General features: G+C 47.6%; 1 protein-coding gene across 1 annotated transcript; it reads left to right on the forward strand.

Moving 5' to 3' along the window:
• The first annotated feature begins 3,294 nt into the window (after positions 1-3,294).
• On the forward strand, positions 3,295-14,680 carry SERPING1 (serpin family G member 1). Its single transcript, XM_068554894.1, has 8 exons — positions 3,295-3,376; positions 3,903-3,977; positions 4,793-5,222; positions 6,673-6,807; positions 8,528-8,731; positions 8,929-9,068; positions 12,539-12,740; positions 14,169-14,680. Exons 2-8 carry the CDS (start codon positions 3,927-3,929, stop codon positions 14,420-14,422), a joined length of 1,416 nt encoding a protein of 471 aa, XP_068410995.1. The 5' UTR covers positions 3,295-3,376; positions 3,903-3,926; the 3' UTR covers positions 14,423-14,680.
• Positions 14,681-15,791: the final 1,111 nt, after the last annotated feature.

A 15,791-nucleotide genomic window follows, 5' to 3' on the forward strand; every position in this document is an offset into this window, starting at 1 on the left:
GGAGCCCATTTAGAACACCCATTAGGAGTCATCATCTGTTTCTGTTCTACCCAGAAAAGCTTTGTATTCTTTGGTCTTACAGGGCCTTCAAATAGGTTGTGAGTCTGGGGTTTGGGTGTTTGTTTCTCAATAATTATTTGGATCTAATCCAGGTCTTTGTCTCTCACTCCCCACTACCTCCTACCAGTAGACTGACAGGAAGATGAAAATCGAGGGTTATTTTATTTTATTTTATTGTGATAACACTTAACATGAGGTCTATCCTCTTAAATTTTAAGTGTACATTGGTGTGGGCTATAGGTACAATGTTGTACAGAAGGTCTCTAGAGCTTGTTCATCTTACTTAACCAAAGCTTTTTTTTTTTTTTTTTTTTAAATATTTATTTATTTATTTATTTGGTTGCACCGGGTCTTAGTTGCGGCATGCATGTGGGATCTAGTCCCCTGGCCAGGGATCGAACCCAGGCCCCCTGCACTGGGAGCATGGAGTCTTAACCACTGTGCCACCAGGGAAGTTCCTAACCAAAGCTTTATGTATATTGATCAATAATTCCCTACCCCCATCCCCGACCCACCCTTAGTAACGACCATTCCGATCTTTGATGTTATGTTATGTGTGTGTGTGTGTGTGCGTGTGTGTGTGTGTGTGTGGAGTCGACTAGGTGGTGTGTTGCTGTGTGAAATGGTTGGCTCATGTCACACACATCCTAGGTAAAGTTGTGCACCTGGTCTACCTGGCAGGGCTAACACAGAAGAGGTGTTTCCACTTCACTCTCATCTCTCCCAGACAAAAAATATTTGCATCTTTTCCTTTTTGGCAGGTCAACATCTGACGTTACAGATTCTGGGCCCTGATCTATAGTAAATAAGAAATCAAAGAAAATTTTATTCTCCTCGAATGGTATTCCTCAGCCAGGGTTCTGAAGAGCGGATTGAGCCCTATTGCCCAAGACATTCTTTGTACGTAATCATTCAACCTCTCTCTGAGTCTATAGTGGTACTAGTTGTGTGCTATCTGTGAGAGAAATGAGGAAATAATCACCCCAATGATTCTCCGTCTTCTGAGAATCTGGTGACCCTAATTCTTCTGCCCGATTTCCAAGTTGGGGCAATTTTTTTCAGAGGAGAAACTACAGGTGTACAGATTTTGAGAAAGCGTTCACCCACAGCAATTTGTACCTTCTGTATCTGAGGACTTACCCAAGAGGAAAAAGCTGATAAAACTCTCTGAGTACAGAAAGAGCTTTAGCGAGAATTTGAACTCATCCACCACCAGGAACCCCGCAGCAGGGAAAAGTCATGTACACATATGACACGGAGAAAGAGCTTCCTGTGGGCTTATCCCTCCTCACCCATTGGAAGGGAAGGTTCTAATGGCAGAGAAACCCAGGACCTGCCCCCACTGGTGGGGCAAGGACTGAATTCACAACCCTAAGCTGATTGACTATCGGATCGCCCACACTAAGGAGAAATTGTGCAAACACCCTGATTAAGTCAACCTCAGGCCATTCACTTTGGGGAAGGGCTTCAGCTTCGCTCCAGTTTCATCAGGCAGGACAGTATCCACGAAGCAGAGACACCCTCTAAATGTCCAGAAGAGATGGCTGCGGCCAGAGAGCTGAGATGTCTAAAGGAGATCGGGAAGACCTCTCCACTGGTGCTCGTGCACCCTGAGACTCTGGCCCACAGAGCACCACAGTCTTGCAGCTGGACACAGGGTGTTCACTCTGCTGCTGGCTTTAGGCTAGCTCCTGGCACGTGCCAGTAATTCATAGGGGTTAATACAGGATTTCGGGCTCAGAGAGACATGGTCCACATCCTGGCTCTGTCACTTACTAGTTGTGTGATGTTGGATGAATCAAATAATTTCTGCTGAGTCTCATATTTTAAAAATTTGATTTCAGGTGGGATTAATATTAGCACCCACTTCACTGGTGTCATGAGAATTAATGAAAGGATGAATGAGGTTGATTGCCATCATCTTCATTTTGTTTGGCTGACCCACAAGTTCGAAGGCCCCAACTTGGGCCCTGGGGATGGAGAAGCGGCATTGTGTGCGCAGCTGTTTCAACCATGGCACTGATGTGAAGGAACTTCCCCATGACTTTGGAGGTTCCCCAGTGGTTGCAGGGAATGAAGTAGCTGCAAAGCTGGTGTCTTTGTGAGTCTTTTCCAAAGACACCCCTCCCCCCCCCCAAGGAGCCACACAAATATTCTCTCTCGTTTCTGTCCTTGGTCAACCCCTTAGAGTAGCAGTTCTGGCGCTAGCAGCCAACTTTCCAGAATGTGCCAAACAGGACAGGCCCAGCAGTGAGGTGATCATAGAACATCGGAGCTGTATCAGGTCGTCAGAGACCACCTTGTTTTGCAGAGGTAGTGTTGCCAGATTTAGCAAATAAGATACAGAATGTCCAGTTAAATCTGAATTTCAGATAAAAGACCAAAAACTACTTTGTTTAGTATAAGTAGGCCTCCATATTGCGGGGGGCACATTTCCAAATAAACTTTTTTTCGTTTACCTGAAATTCAAATTTAACTGGGCTTCCTGTATTTTATCTGGCAACCATGAGAGGGGAGCTAGGTGCTGAGAGGGAAAGCAACTTGCTAGGGTCACACAGCAAGCCAGGTCTCACAGCCAGGGCTGTTGGCTCCCAGGCCACTCTCTCCCACCCTCAACACATATAGCTCAGCTTTGTGTTTTTTACTTAAGGTGAATGCTCGCCGGACTGGGGCTTCAGATTCCTTGTCTGTTACAGAATGGAAGAACCACTAACTCCGGGTTTCCAAGAGGAGAAGCAGAACACCCATGGAGGAGAGCGGGGGTGAGGTTAGGACCTCAGGAGGTCCAGTCCAGGCTTATTTTCAAGTGAGGGCTCTCCAAGTGAGCCAGCCATTTAAGTGTTGTAAGGCTCTTAACTATCAAATGGGCACAATCGGGCCTATTTCCAAAGGGTTACTCTGAGGGTCCACTGAGATGAGCAATTCCGGGAAAGCTGGTTGCTTGCGAACTGTGGAGCACATTCTGTGTCTGTGCTGTTTCTATCATGACCCATAAAGATGCAGGAGGAGGCTTGGTTGTGTACAGCTGAGAGCTGCACCCAAGCTGCCCCACCCCCGGCTCCCAAGGGGCTTTGGGCTAAATTCCCGGCCTGGCTTACGAATCAGTATCCGTCCCATCCTGATTTACGGGAAATCACACCAGCGATCAATCAGCCTTAATTTGTAACTGGGCAATGTCCTGGGCCAGCCAATAGCTAAGACCGAACACCCGCCCCCCCCCCCCCCCCGCCCCGCACTCCCCCCCCACGCCCCGACGCTGTGGGACTACCCACTTAGTCTGCCCTGAAGCTGCCCAGTGACCAGGAGTTTGGAGCAGGTTTGGTGCTGGGGAGGGGGGTGTTGGGAGAAGGAGGTCTCCTCATCCTCGTCTCCTTCTTTTCCTCCCCAGTGCCCCGCCCCCCCCACCCCTTTATCTCTGCAGTCTCTGTTTGCTCGCTTCCTCTTAAGACCTTTGCCTCCCCCTCCTTCCCCTCCATCTCCTCCCCCAGGGCTGTCGTGCCCAGCCCCCTCTGGACCTCCCCTCCTACCAGGGCCCCTGGCCTCATTGTTTAGCTAAAGCAGGACCCTCTGGATGGAACAGATGGACGGAGACCCGGGCCTGGGGGGAAAGGAAGGGCCAGCCGGTGCCGGGAAAGGGAAGCGGTTTGGGGAAAACAAAACAGGGGGAGGAGCCAGGGAGAAGGTGGCCCCGGCACGGAGGAGGGAGGGGGCGGAATTCGCAGAGAGGGGTTAGGGCCGCGAATGGAATGGGGGCGGGCCCCGGGGTGGGGTGGGGCGGCGGGGGGAGGCCCCCTAGGCCCGAGGCTCGGAGCTGGCATCGACGACGGTGGCTGGCTCTGCAGGTCTGGGCTGACGTCGCCGCCCAGATGGCCTCCAGGCTGACCCCGCTGACCCTCCTGCTGCTGCTGCTGGCTGGGGTGAGTGACCCCTTCGGGAGGTGGGGGAGTGGAGGTGGGGGGTGCTGAGGATTAACCCTTCAGGCTCCGGAGAATGAGGAGAGCTCCTCTTGGGCTCAGCAAGTGTGATCCTAGCGCCGGAGTTCGTACAGAGCATGGGAAGAGCGGGGATTCAGACCCACGCAGGGTCTAATCCTGACTCGCTACGGTACCAACTGCGGTGGCCTTGAGCCAGTCACTTCTCCGAGGCTACCTGTCCTGATTTACGAAGTGGAGAATAAAGCAGAAGGATCAAAGAGGGCAAGGAGATGGGCAGCATTTTGCGATATTAAAAGCAAGGGGTTGTTGAGGAAAGCTGAGTTGCGGGATGGAGGTTGGGCTGGCGAGACCTAGGCTCTCCCCCGTGGTCTGGGAGGTCAGGGATAAGGGGATGAGCCCAGGACAAAGGTGGGTGCTTAACTTTGGCGTGTGCATTCAATGTACGTGTGTGAAGTTGACACTGGCAGTGCCCTTTGAGATGTATCAGATGATGTGGTAGTGATCAAGGATCTGGAATCAGAGACCGAAGTTTGACTCCTAGTTTTTCCTTCCGCTTCCCTTGAGACCCTGGGCTAGTTACTTAATTTGTCTCAGCATCAGTTTCTTTTATCAGTGAAATGGGATAATACACGCTTTCTCTGAAGGAATTACTGGTGGTGGCCCCAGGGCAGGCCCCTCTGCCACCAGGCTTTCCCGGGAATAATTCTCTGGTAGCCCACCTTCTCTTCCTGCTTTGAGTGTTTGAAGGGGACTGTACCTCATAATAAAAGAAAGAAAGAAAGTCTCTTGAACCACAGGATAGAGCCTCCTCAAATCTGATTGGTGTCAGCCCGGTGGATCCAGAGAGCTTACAAGGAGGGGAAAGTGAAGGAGATATCCCAAAAGGAGATATTCCCAACAATGTATCCATTCAAGACACGGAGGGCTCTTCCACCCTGCTGAAAACCAACTTGACCATCGTAACAGTCAATACCATCCAGCCCTTCAACCAGTCCACCACTCAACCCATCCAGCCAACTACCCAGGCCACTGCTAAGCCCTTCTGCCCAGCGTCTGTCACTTCCTGCTCTGACTTGGAGAGTCATTCAGCAGAGGCCGTGCTGGGGGAGGCTTTGACAGATTTCTCCCTGAATCTCTACCACACTTTCTCAGTAATAAAGAAGGAGGAGACCAACATTGTCTTTTCCCCGTTCAGCATCGCCAGTCTCCTCACTCAAGTCCTGCTCGGTAAGAACCTGACTGAGTTCTCTCCAGGTTATGTGTTAGATGTTCCCATGAGGGGGGTGCGTATCCAGATACATACACAGCTATCTATGCCTCTGGAGGGAAGCTGTAAAAATGGGCTACACTGGGGGTGAGGGAGGGGAATCTTTTTATTCTGGAACTTTCATTTATTCTTTCATTTAACAATGATGTAATAGACACTATTGCTTATAAAATCCTATGGACTATACAAGAACATATAAAATAAGGTCCCAGCCACCAACCATGGTTCAAGGTAAGGCCATAAGGAAGATCAATGATAAGAGAGAGATGTAGAGTAGAATCATGATAATGCTGCTTCTTAGCTGTGTGACCTTGGGCAGATCACTTAACTCCTCTGAGCCTGAGTCCTTCTGTGTAAAATGGAAATGGTTGTAGTGACCTAAAAAAAATTAAGCAGATAGCCCAGTGCCTGATGTGGTAAGAGGTCAAAAAATGTTAATTCCTCTGCTTTCCTGAGAGACCACAATCAAGTCCCCTGGGGTAATTACCCTAGGAATGGCACCAACAAAGTGCTCCAGCAGTGGAAACAGCTGTCACTCCAAGGGGGAATTCCAGGAAGGCTACTAGAGACAATACAGTGAGCACATAAGAACCTTTCTTCTGTAGTCCCAGAATCCTAACATCCCTAGCCTGTACCCACTGGATGCCAGTAGCACCCCACCCCCCAGTTATGACAACCAAAATGTCTCCACATGTGGCCAAATGTCCCCTGGGAGGCACATTTCAACTGATTGGTTTCAGTTAATTTTTTTATTGCCCAAAAGATACGGCTTGAATCTTTTCTCCATCCTCCACTTATTAACTCTGTGATCTTAAAATGAGTAGATTACTTACTCTCTTAAACCTCAGTTTCCTCATCTGTGTGACGGGGATAGGAACTGTCCTTACGTAAAAGGGTTATGGTGAAGATTCAATGAGATAATATGGGAGAAGCACTTATGATGCCTGGAATGAAGTAAGTGCTCGATACATTTTATCTATTACTGCACAGAAGATGTGTACTATAAGTATTCAGTAATGAAAAATGGAAAGGGCACTGAACATGCATCCTCTTTTATGATTTCCTGATGTCTCTTCTTAACCATGATCTAGTGTCCCTGCCTATAGGGCGAACCTTTGTAAACCTGAACCAACTAAATAATAGGTCATGTGGAACAGGCAGCGATTGGACCAGGCTTTGGATGATGAGTGGTATTAAAATTAGGTAGGAAAACAGAGGAAGAAAGTATTCAAAACCCTAGAAAATCCTGTGATTATTCATAATTCCCCCACCCTTCTCTTTCTGACATGTATTATCTTCCAAAACACTTCTGGCTCTGATGATATGGGATTCCCCCCATTGCAGCCTGGTCCCCAACGGTGGTTTCCCACTCCTCCTGCAGTTGCCCCTCATCTCTGCTGTTTGTTGTAGGGGCTAGAGGAGAAACCAAGGAAAGCCTGGAGCGACTCCTCTCTTACCCCAAAGACTTTACCTGTGTCCACCAGGCCCTGAAGGCCTTCACGTCCAAAGGCTTTACCACAGTCTCTCAAATCTTCCACAGCCCAGGTGAGTTCCCCGGGGAAGGATGGCAGGTGCTGAGCTGGGTCCTCAGGATTTTGATGGAGACCCAGCACTGGGGAAAGAGAGGACAGAGGGAATGTTAGAACTAGAACAGGGGGACGGAATGCAGAGCAGGTTGGGGCCTCAGAAATATCAGGTGGCTCCTGGGAGCTGGATAGGTCCCCTGGTGAGACCTTGGGCAAGTCATCTGCATTCATCAACTCCATCTAAAGTAAGAATAGCCTTCTGCATTCAGTAATAGAGAGGGCTGGAGAGCTTTGGACATAAAATAGACAAAAAATGCCTGTCAATCTGGAGGTTCCCTGGTGGTCCAGTGGTTAAGACTCTGGTCTTTCACTGCTGTGGGCCTGGGTTCAATCCCTGGTTGGGGAACTAAAATCCTGCAAGCTGCAAGGCTGGAAAGAAAAGTTTGTTAATCTGGGTCAGGGGGTCTTGGGACTCCTATTCTTTGTACTTTCATGTTATGTGACTTTGTTGTCATTTATGTATATTACATTATTAGGTAGGTAATCAGAGCAATGAGCTTCTAAAATGACCTAACGCAGTTCTTTCAAATTTTGCTCCCCAGAGCCCTAAGGTCTGCAGAGCTGCTGCAGGAGTCCTGGTGGGAGTGGGGAGTTAGGGAGGCTGAGTGGGAAGTGAGGTGTCACTTCCTGTGAGAGGGAGATGAAGCCAGGTGGGCTTTGAACTCCCACCAGCCTCAACCAGAGCCCTTTTGTATTGTGGGCTTCAGATATGACTATATTTGAAACCTCAGTTCTGCTGAGCTTAAAAATTACAGATTTAGTGTGATTTTCCTCTTTGAATACGGAAAAAAATTTCCCTGTCTTTTATTTTTTTTACTATAAAAGCAATACTCATTCACTGTAGAAAACTGAGAAAATATTGGAATTCCCTGGTGGTCCAGTGGTTAGGACTCTGTGCTTCCACTGCAGGGGGCATGGGTTCGATCCCTGGTCGGGGAACTAAGTTCCTGCATGCCACTCGGCATGGCCAGAAAAAACAAAAAACAAAACGAAAAAAACAAAACAAAAAACTGAGAACATATAGGAAAGAAAAAAGAAAGATAGAAAGAAAACTCACCTATCACACCATTATCTAAAAAAAAAACCAAAAACCCTCTTTTTAGAGATGGGAAAAATATGGCTTAGAGGGATTCAAGAAATGTTGCATTTACTTATTTGCTATAAATCAGATTTATCCTCTGTCTTGCTAGGTTGGTGGAAAATACAGCTGCATTCAATATTATCTATTTAGTCCAGGAAAAATTTCTCTTTCAAACACTTTTTTTCTTTATTGGACCTGGGCTTTGGAGAGCAAAACCCAGGAAGTCTTGTCACACACCTTCCAGGGAGGCTGAAAAGCAGAGTCTGTTCCCTGTTGAATTAAGGGAAGAAAAGAGGGAAAATACAGGCAAATGGAAGTTAAGATCTCAAAGAGTTACCTTGCCAAGCCGTGGTCCCATGGCAAATAGAGGCAGTTAAAGCCTAGGATGAGTTCTGCTCTTAGCTCAGGATTTGCCTTCTCTGGGTCTCACTGAGCACATCTGTAAGAGGGGTGGGCTGGACCCCTGCTCCGACATACTATGTTCATTGGAGCAGGAAGAGTGATGGGAAACAAGCTCCCTCTCCAAGCCTGCTCTTGGAAGGGGAGAGAGTGTTCCAGGATCTCATGCCTCCCTCTCTCAACCTGCTTCCGCTGCCAGACCTGGCTATAAGGGACACCTTTGCGAATGCCTCTCAGAGCCTGTATGGCAACAGCCCCAAAGCCCTGGCAAATGACGGTAAAGGCAACTTGGAGTTCATCAACGCCTGGGTAGCCAAGAAGACCAACCACAAGATCAGACAACTGCTAGACAGCCTGCCCAGCGACTCCCGCCTTGTCCTCCTCAACGCTATCTACCTGAGTGGTAAGGGGGCCCTGGACCAGGATGTCTTCCCGTCCTGAGTTCCTCCTTCTCCTCCTGGCTTAAAACCCACTCAACCCCAAGTTCCAAGACTGGATCCCATGGTACCTGCCCCACCCCTTGCTAACAGAACCTTTTAACTCCACTTCATCCTCTCCCCACGCGCATTAGAGTAACCCTTCCCCCACTCTTCCCTCTAGCCAAGTGGAAGACAACATTTAACCACAGCAGAACAAATATGAAGGCCTTTTACAGCGGATCCTCTGTGATAAAAGTGCCCATGATGACTAGCAAGAAGTACCCTGTGGCCCATTTCACAGACCCGACTTTGAAGGCCAAGGTAAGTTCTTGGCCCTTCGCACTCCTGTTTCAGAGCCTCTTGCATATCCTGACTTCTTTCCTGCTGTGGCTCCATCGGTGTGGGGCATAGCCTTACCCTTAATTCATCATTTCTACTGCTTCTGACTCTATTTCCACCCTATCTTTTCTCCTTCTCCCCCTCTCCAGCCTTGGCCGAGGCAGGCATTATATATTTGAGGTTGGAAAGCAGGATTCTAAAATTTCTTCATGCATCTCTACTGCATTGAATGCAAAAAGTGAGTCGTGTTCCTATTCTGTGCCTCTGTTTCTCTTTCCAGTCAACCCACCAGTAGGCCCTGCTGGCTTAGTAAGTCCTCTGGGTGTGTACCTGTGTACAGCATGCATCTGTATGTGTACACATGTCTAGGTATATCCATGCGTTCATGTATGTGGTAAGTGCATGTGTGTGCATGTGTTAAATGGCTTAAGTTCCTTAGCAGAAATTGAACAGTATGATTTCAGTGGATGAGGAGGGAGGGAAGAGAGAACATGGAGCCCAGAAGATTCTAGTTGGTAAACTCTCTCGTGCCCAATGACTTCTGCCTTGTTAGGGCAGCAAGACACAGAACTATGAGGCAGAAAACAATGGGAGATACCCAGTGACTTGGTACCAGGCTGAGAAATATAGGATCTGTTCTGGAACATGCCAGGCTTGTTTCCACCTGGGGAGCTTTCCCCAGCTTTTCCCTCTGCCTGGACCCTCTTCACTCAGATTTTCACATAACTTGTTGCTTCTGCTCATCTGGTATCAGCTAAAAGGCCACCTTGGTGGAGAGACCTTCCCCCTCCTTAAAGTAGCCTCCTCCTCACCCTGTAACATCATCCTGTTTTATTATATCCATGATACTTATCACTATCTGAATTATGTTGTTTACTTGCTTATTTGATTGCAGTATTATCTATCTCCCTGAGATACCGTCTCTTTCCTTGGGATCAGAGACCTTATCTCTTTTTTTTCCTACTATATCTGAGGGCCTAGAACAATACCACCTATAATAAGTGCTCATTATGTCTGCTGAATAAATGAATGAATTCAATGGAAGATGCTAAAGGGAGCAACTCCCTTAGTATGAATGGCTAGGAAGACGTCACAGAGGTGGTTACTTTTGACCACTCTTAACCATTCATGCACTTTTCTACCCTTCCGTCCATCCGTCCCTATCCAATGGCTTTGAACATTCCCAACTATTTAACAGAACCAGAATACATGCATAAGGCAGAGAAGAGTGAATATATATGGCCGATTCAGGGCATCACTCTAACTCAGAGTATATGGGGGAGAATATCAACGTGAGGGTTTTGTTTTGTTTTGTTTTTAAATTAATTAATTAATTAATTTATTTTTGGCCGTGTTGGGTCTTCGTCTCTGTGCGAGGGCTTTCTCTAGTTGCGGCGAGCGGGGGCCACTCTTCATCGCGGTGTGCGGGCCTCTCACTATCGCGGCCTCTCCCGTTGCGGAGCACAGGCTCCAGACGCGCAGGCTCAGTAATTGTGTCTCACGGGCCTAGTTGCTCCGCAGCATGTGGGATCTTCCCAGACCAGGGCTCGAACCCGTGTCCCCTGCATTGGCAGGCAGATTCTCAACCACTGCACCACCAGGGAAGCCCCAATGTGAGGGTTTTTTAATGGCAAAGAAGGAATTTTATGCAAAAAAACCCCAGTCTTTACAGTTTCGTGGGTTTTAAACAAATACTTGATTTAATATATTCATGTTATAAATTCAAAATCAGAGTTTTACTTAAGCCTTTAAATTTTTAGCTGAATTTGCTACATTATTAATCATATATTTATATAAAACACTAACTTTCATTTGTTCTTTCATTAAGCCATTTTGGACAGATTAAACTCCTTTAAACCATTTGTTTCATGTACCAATATGGTTAATTAATATTCCCCTAAGCATTTTGAGCTTATGTATATACTTTATAAATACTTCATACATTTGATATACTTGATTTTCTTTTTTAGCATGTCAGATACCTGACAGAACAGAATTACAGCCCTGCTTGGCCACATCTTGCTAGCACTAAAGCCCACTTGTGAATTGAAAATTCAATCTGAAGAGTAAATCAACTTTCAGTCAACATCTCAACATCATTCTCAAACCAGATGAAATTATCCCACACCTTTTTGTTCAAAAGCCTAGAACTAGCATGTCTGATTCTCTTAAAAATTATAAACGCTATTTTAAATAACAAACACAGATTGCTCTGAACTTATCACCTGGTGTTAATACTACAGAGTTGGCTTGTTTTGTTATTCCCATACTTCATTCTAAATTTTCCTGGGATTTAAAGAGTACTTACCCAATGAAGGGGGTTAGGTTTACCAACTCAGGTATGCTCAGGTTGTTGGCTTGAAAATTCAAGACCACAGTGTGGTAATTTTTTGGTCACAGAGGCAAGGTCTGTACACGGGACATGAAGGGTGTGTACTGCCAGATGGGTGTACCCTATCTAGAGCCTCTGTCAACAGGGATCCCCATGTCCATGCTCTTCAGATGATAAATCAGTGTACAACCTGCTTCTTCTGGACCATTTTTTCAAGTCCAACAATTGATTGTTTTCAGTTAATTTCTTCATTGCCCAATTGAATTCTGCATTCTAGATTATTCTTGTCCATCTCTCAACCTCAACCATAATGCCATGTCAGTAATAGTCTCTTATCTCCTATTAGTTTCTCAGTCCTGGCACTATTGACATTTTGGGTTCGACGATTCTTCGTTATAAGATGCTGTCCCTGACACTGTAGGATTTAGCAGCGTCCCTGGCTTCTACCCACTAGATGCCAGTAGCACTGTGAGCTCCTGTTTCTGCCAGCTCCAAACATTGCCAGATGTCCACTGGGGGCAAATTTGCCCTGAGTTGAGAACACCCCTGTATTGGACTTGTGGGTCCTGCATTTCTCTCATACTTTTATCTGGCCACCAGTTGTAAGTCCTTCTAGTGACAACCTAGCTGAAAAGGTAGGCTAGGATCAGCTTGTACACAGTCTTGAATGCCAGACCAAGAGTTTATACTTAATCTCGTAGGCAGTGAAAAGCCATCAGAAGTCTTTAAAAGGACGAACCTGATGACTGTGGTGGTGCATTATGTACGTTATATACTTTCTGCACAACATGCTTGAAAGGAACTGGGCTCAGAGAGATCAGATTGCTTGCCTGTAGTGCACAGTTAATCAGCAGTAGAGTCAGGACGTGATCCTCAGCCTGTGTGATCAGAACTTGTTCTCATTCCTCTGCCTCTCACCAGCACAGGGTTAGACCAGCACTGTTCACCCAGCTGGCATCCTCATCTCATGGCAAAGCCTGGGAGCCTAGCTCTGGCTGCTGCTTGTTGAAATAGTACAGACTGTAGCGGCGGACTGAAGACCAGCCTCGGGACACAGAGGGTAGGAGCCGGGAGAGAGCTGGGGTAGGAAGACTGACAATGTGCATGTCTTACTCTCCAGGTGGCCCGTCTGCAGCTGTCCCACAACCTGAGCTTTGTGATCCTGGTGCCCCAGACCTTGAAACACCGTCTCGAAGACTTGGAGCAGGCTCTTAGCCCCCCTGTCTTCAAGGCCGTCATGAGGAAGCTGGAGTCGGCCAAGTTCCATCCTACTCACCTGATGATGCCTCGCATCAAAGTAAAGGGCAACCAGGACATGCTGGGTAAGCGCTGGCAGGACTGATCCTAGGCCATCAGAGGAGAAGAGGTTGTGATGGTGGGCTGGGGGTGGAGGGCGGGCCTTGAAATTCCGTTAACCCTCTCATCCGTAATCTCAGGTTGCCCCTCAGTCCTCTGATTATCCCACTGGATCGTGGAGGAAGCTGAGATTCAGAAAGTTTGCATGACTTACTCAAGGTCCCTTAAGCTGGTTAGAAGTGAGCCGGAACCCCAATATAGGCCTACAGCCCTCCCAACTGTTTCCACTGCGGTCCCTTGTGACATAGACACTGGGAACAGGTCACCGAGGTGGGAGTGGATGCTTCTCCCTCAGAGACATGTCATAAAACTCAGCCACCCCACGGCATATGCAAGAAGCTCTCTACTAAAAGGGTCTGGAGGCTTCTGAGTTTAGGGAGGTCAACAGATAACTCCGTTTCCTAACCTTAGACCTCACTTCCTGATCTTTGATGTCATGTCCAAATATATCACTTCATTTTCTGTTATAGAACTTGACTTCCTAATAGATGATCTTGTTTCCTAGTATATGACATCACACCCTTGTATGTGACCTCATTTGAGAACATATGTCCTCTTTCCGATACATTACCTCACTTCCAAGGTCCTTGTTGATAAGGAAGCAATGGCATCACTTTTCAGGGTTTTGGGGGGTTGGGGGCAAGGCTTCTCACCACTTGAGAGAAAGTGGTGGTTGGAGTGAAGATGGGCCCACTGTTAGAGGATCCCATGAACTGGACCGGAAGGCACATTATAATGTGATTATAATTTGATAGACAAGGAGGAGGAGGAGAAAGAGGGTATTGGAACTTGGGACAAACCCAGAAAATTCAGGACAAACGTCTCCAACAGCTGAGGGTTTTGTGCTGTTTTTTTTTTTTTTAATTGCAGTATTTAAAAAAATATTTTAAATTATTATTTTTTAATTTAACTTTTAAAATTTTTATACAATTTTATTTTTTATTTTTTGGCTGCGTTGCGTCTTCGTTGCTGCACACAGGCTTTCTTTGGTTGCAGCGAGTGGGGGGCTACTCTTCATTGCGGTGTGCGGGCTTCTCATTGCAGTGGCTCCTCTTGTTGCGGAGCATGGGCTCTAGACGCGCGGACTCAGTAGTTGCGGCACGTGGGCCCTAGCGTGCGTGGGCTTCAGTAGTTGTGGCGTGTGGTCTCAGTAGTTGTGGCGCACGGGCTTAGTTGCTCTGCAGCATGTGGGATCTTCCCGGACCAGGGCTCAAACCCATGTCCCCTGCATTGGCAGGTGGATTCTTAACCACTGCGCCACCAAGGAAGTCCCTTTTATACAATTTTTAAAGGTTACTTTCCATTTACAGTCACTACGAAACATTGGCTATATTCCCCGTGTTGTACAATCGTGCTGGTCTCTGACTCATTGTTTTTCTCTGGTTATGCCCTAGAATTCTTTGACTTTACCTACGACATCAACCTGTGCGGGCTGACAGAGGACCCGGATCTGCAGCTTTCTGCGATGCAGCACCAGTCCATACTGGAGCTGACGGAGAGCGGGGTGGAGGCGGCTGCAGCCTCGGCTGTCTCTGTGGCCCGCAGTTTGCTGGTCTTTGAAGTGCAGCAGCCCTTCCTCTTTGTGCTCTGGGACCAGCAGCACAAGTTCCCGGTCTTCATGGGGCGGATATATGACCCCAGCACCTGAGACATGCAGGAGGCCAACCAGGGCAAGCCCGACCCCTCTGGCCTCAGCTCTTCTAGTTGCAGCCCTGCTGCTGCCTGCCTGGACTTGTCCCCAGCTGCCTCCCATCTCAGGTCTGCCCTCCACCTGAAGGGCTCCCGTGGGCTCTGGTGGGGGGACCTGCTTCTATCATCCCTTCCCTGTGACTCTCCAAAGCACTTTTCGCAGCTTTCTCTGGTACAGATATAGCAGACTCTACAAATAAAACCTGGCAGTCCATGACTTCCTCTCTCATTTGCCTTTCAATTTTAGAGGACTAGGGCTTCCGAGGCCCCTATATCGGCTAGCTATTGCTGTAACAAGTCACTCCAAACTTAGTGGCTTAAAATAGCAACCATTTATTATTTCACATAAGTCTGGGGGTTAGGGCTGAGTGGTCTTGCTGATCTGGGATGGACCTGGCTGACCTTCCCTGGGCTCGCTCATACATCTGTAATAGTTGGTGGGTTGGTTGGGGATGACTGATCTACGATGGCCTCAGCTGGAACACCTTGGCTGTCCTCTGCATGCCTCCGGCATCCTTCCAGCAGTGCTAGCCTGCAGTGGCAGAGTTCCAAGTGAGGAGTCAAAGATAGGCAGTCTTTCTCACACCCTGCACCTCTGCTTGCATCACATTTACCATTGTCCCATCAGCCAAAGCAAGCCACATGGCCAGACCCAGAGTTAGAGTGGAAAGGCACTGCAAAGTGGCAGGGCAGAGTCATTAACTGGGGGCTTTTCACACAATCCATTTATCACAGCCCCTATCTTGCTTATTTGTTTGCAACAACTGTGACAACAGTAATAACAGTAGCTAACATTGTTGGGAACTTAAACACAGGCTGTCTGCTAAGAGCTTTGCAGACATTTAATCCTCACAACAACTTTATATGGTAAACTCTAAACTCGGAAAGGCTGTCTTGCTCAAAGTCCTGCAGTTAGATGGCAGAACTGGGATTTGAAAGTACATCCTTATGACTCTGAAGTCTAAGCTCATACCCACTCTCTTCTATGTCTCTGCCCTTCTGTCTTCAAGTCCTGCCTTTTCTTCATATTTTATTTGTTCAACCAACTGACTGAGTACCTAGCATGTGTCTGGCATTATGCTAAGCACAGAGGATATAAAGATGACTTAAACCTAATGCCTGCCTTTAAAACCTATCGCTTGGCACTTCCTTGGTGGTCCAGTGGGTAAGACTCCATGCTCCCAATGCAGGGGGCCCAGGTTTGATCCCTGGTCGGGGAACTAGATCCCACATGCATGCTGCAACTAAGAGCCCACATGCTGCAACTAAGTAAGAGCCCGCCTGCTGCAACTAAAGAACCCACATGCCGCAACGAAGATCCCGTGTGC

The sequence above is a fragment of the Eschrichtius robustus genome, chromosome 11 (assembly GCF_028021215.1).
Source record: "Eschrichtius robustus isolate mEscRob2 chromosome 11, mEscRob2.pri, whole genome shotgun sequence".
Lineage (NCBI taxonomy): Eukaryota > Metazoa > Chordata > Mammalia > Artiodactyla > Eschrichtiidae > Eschrichtius > Eschrichtius robustus.

Excerpts from the sequence above, each read along its gene's own strand:
- SERPING1 (XM_068554894.1), top strand. The coding sequence starts at position 3,927 with ATGGCCTCCAGGCTGACCCCGCTGACCCTCCTGCTGCTGCTGCTGGCT. Across the intron at positions 6,808-8,527 it reads TCAAATCTTCCACAGCCCAG|ACCTGGCTATAAGGGACACC; the intron begins GTGAGTTCCCCG and ends TTCCGCTGCCAG. Across the intron at positions 9,069-12,538 it reads ACCCGACTTTGAAGGCCAAG|GTGGCCCGTCTGCAGCTGTC; the intron begins GTAAGTTCTTGG and ends CTTACTCTCCAG.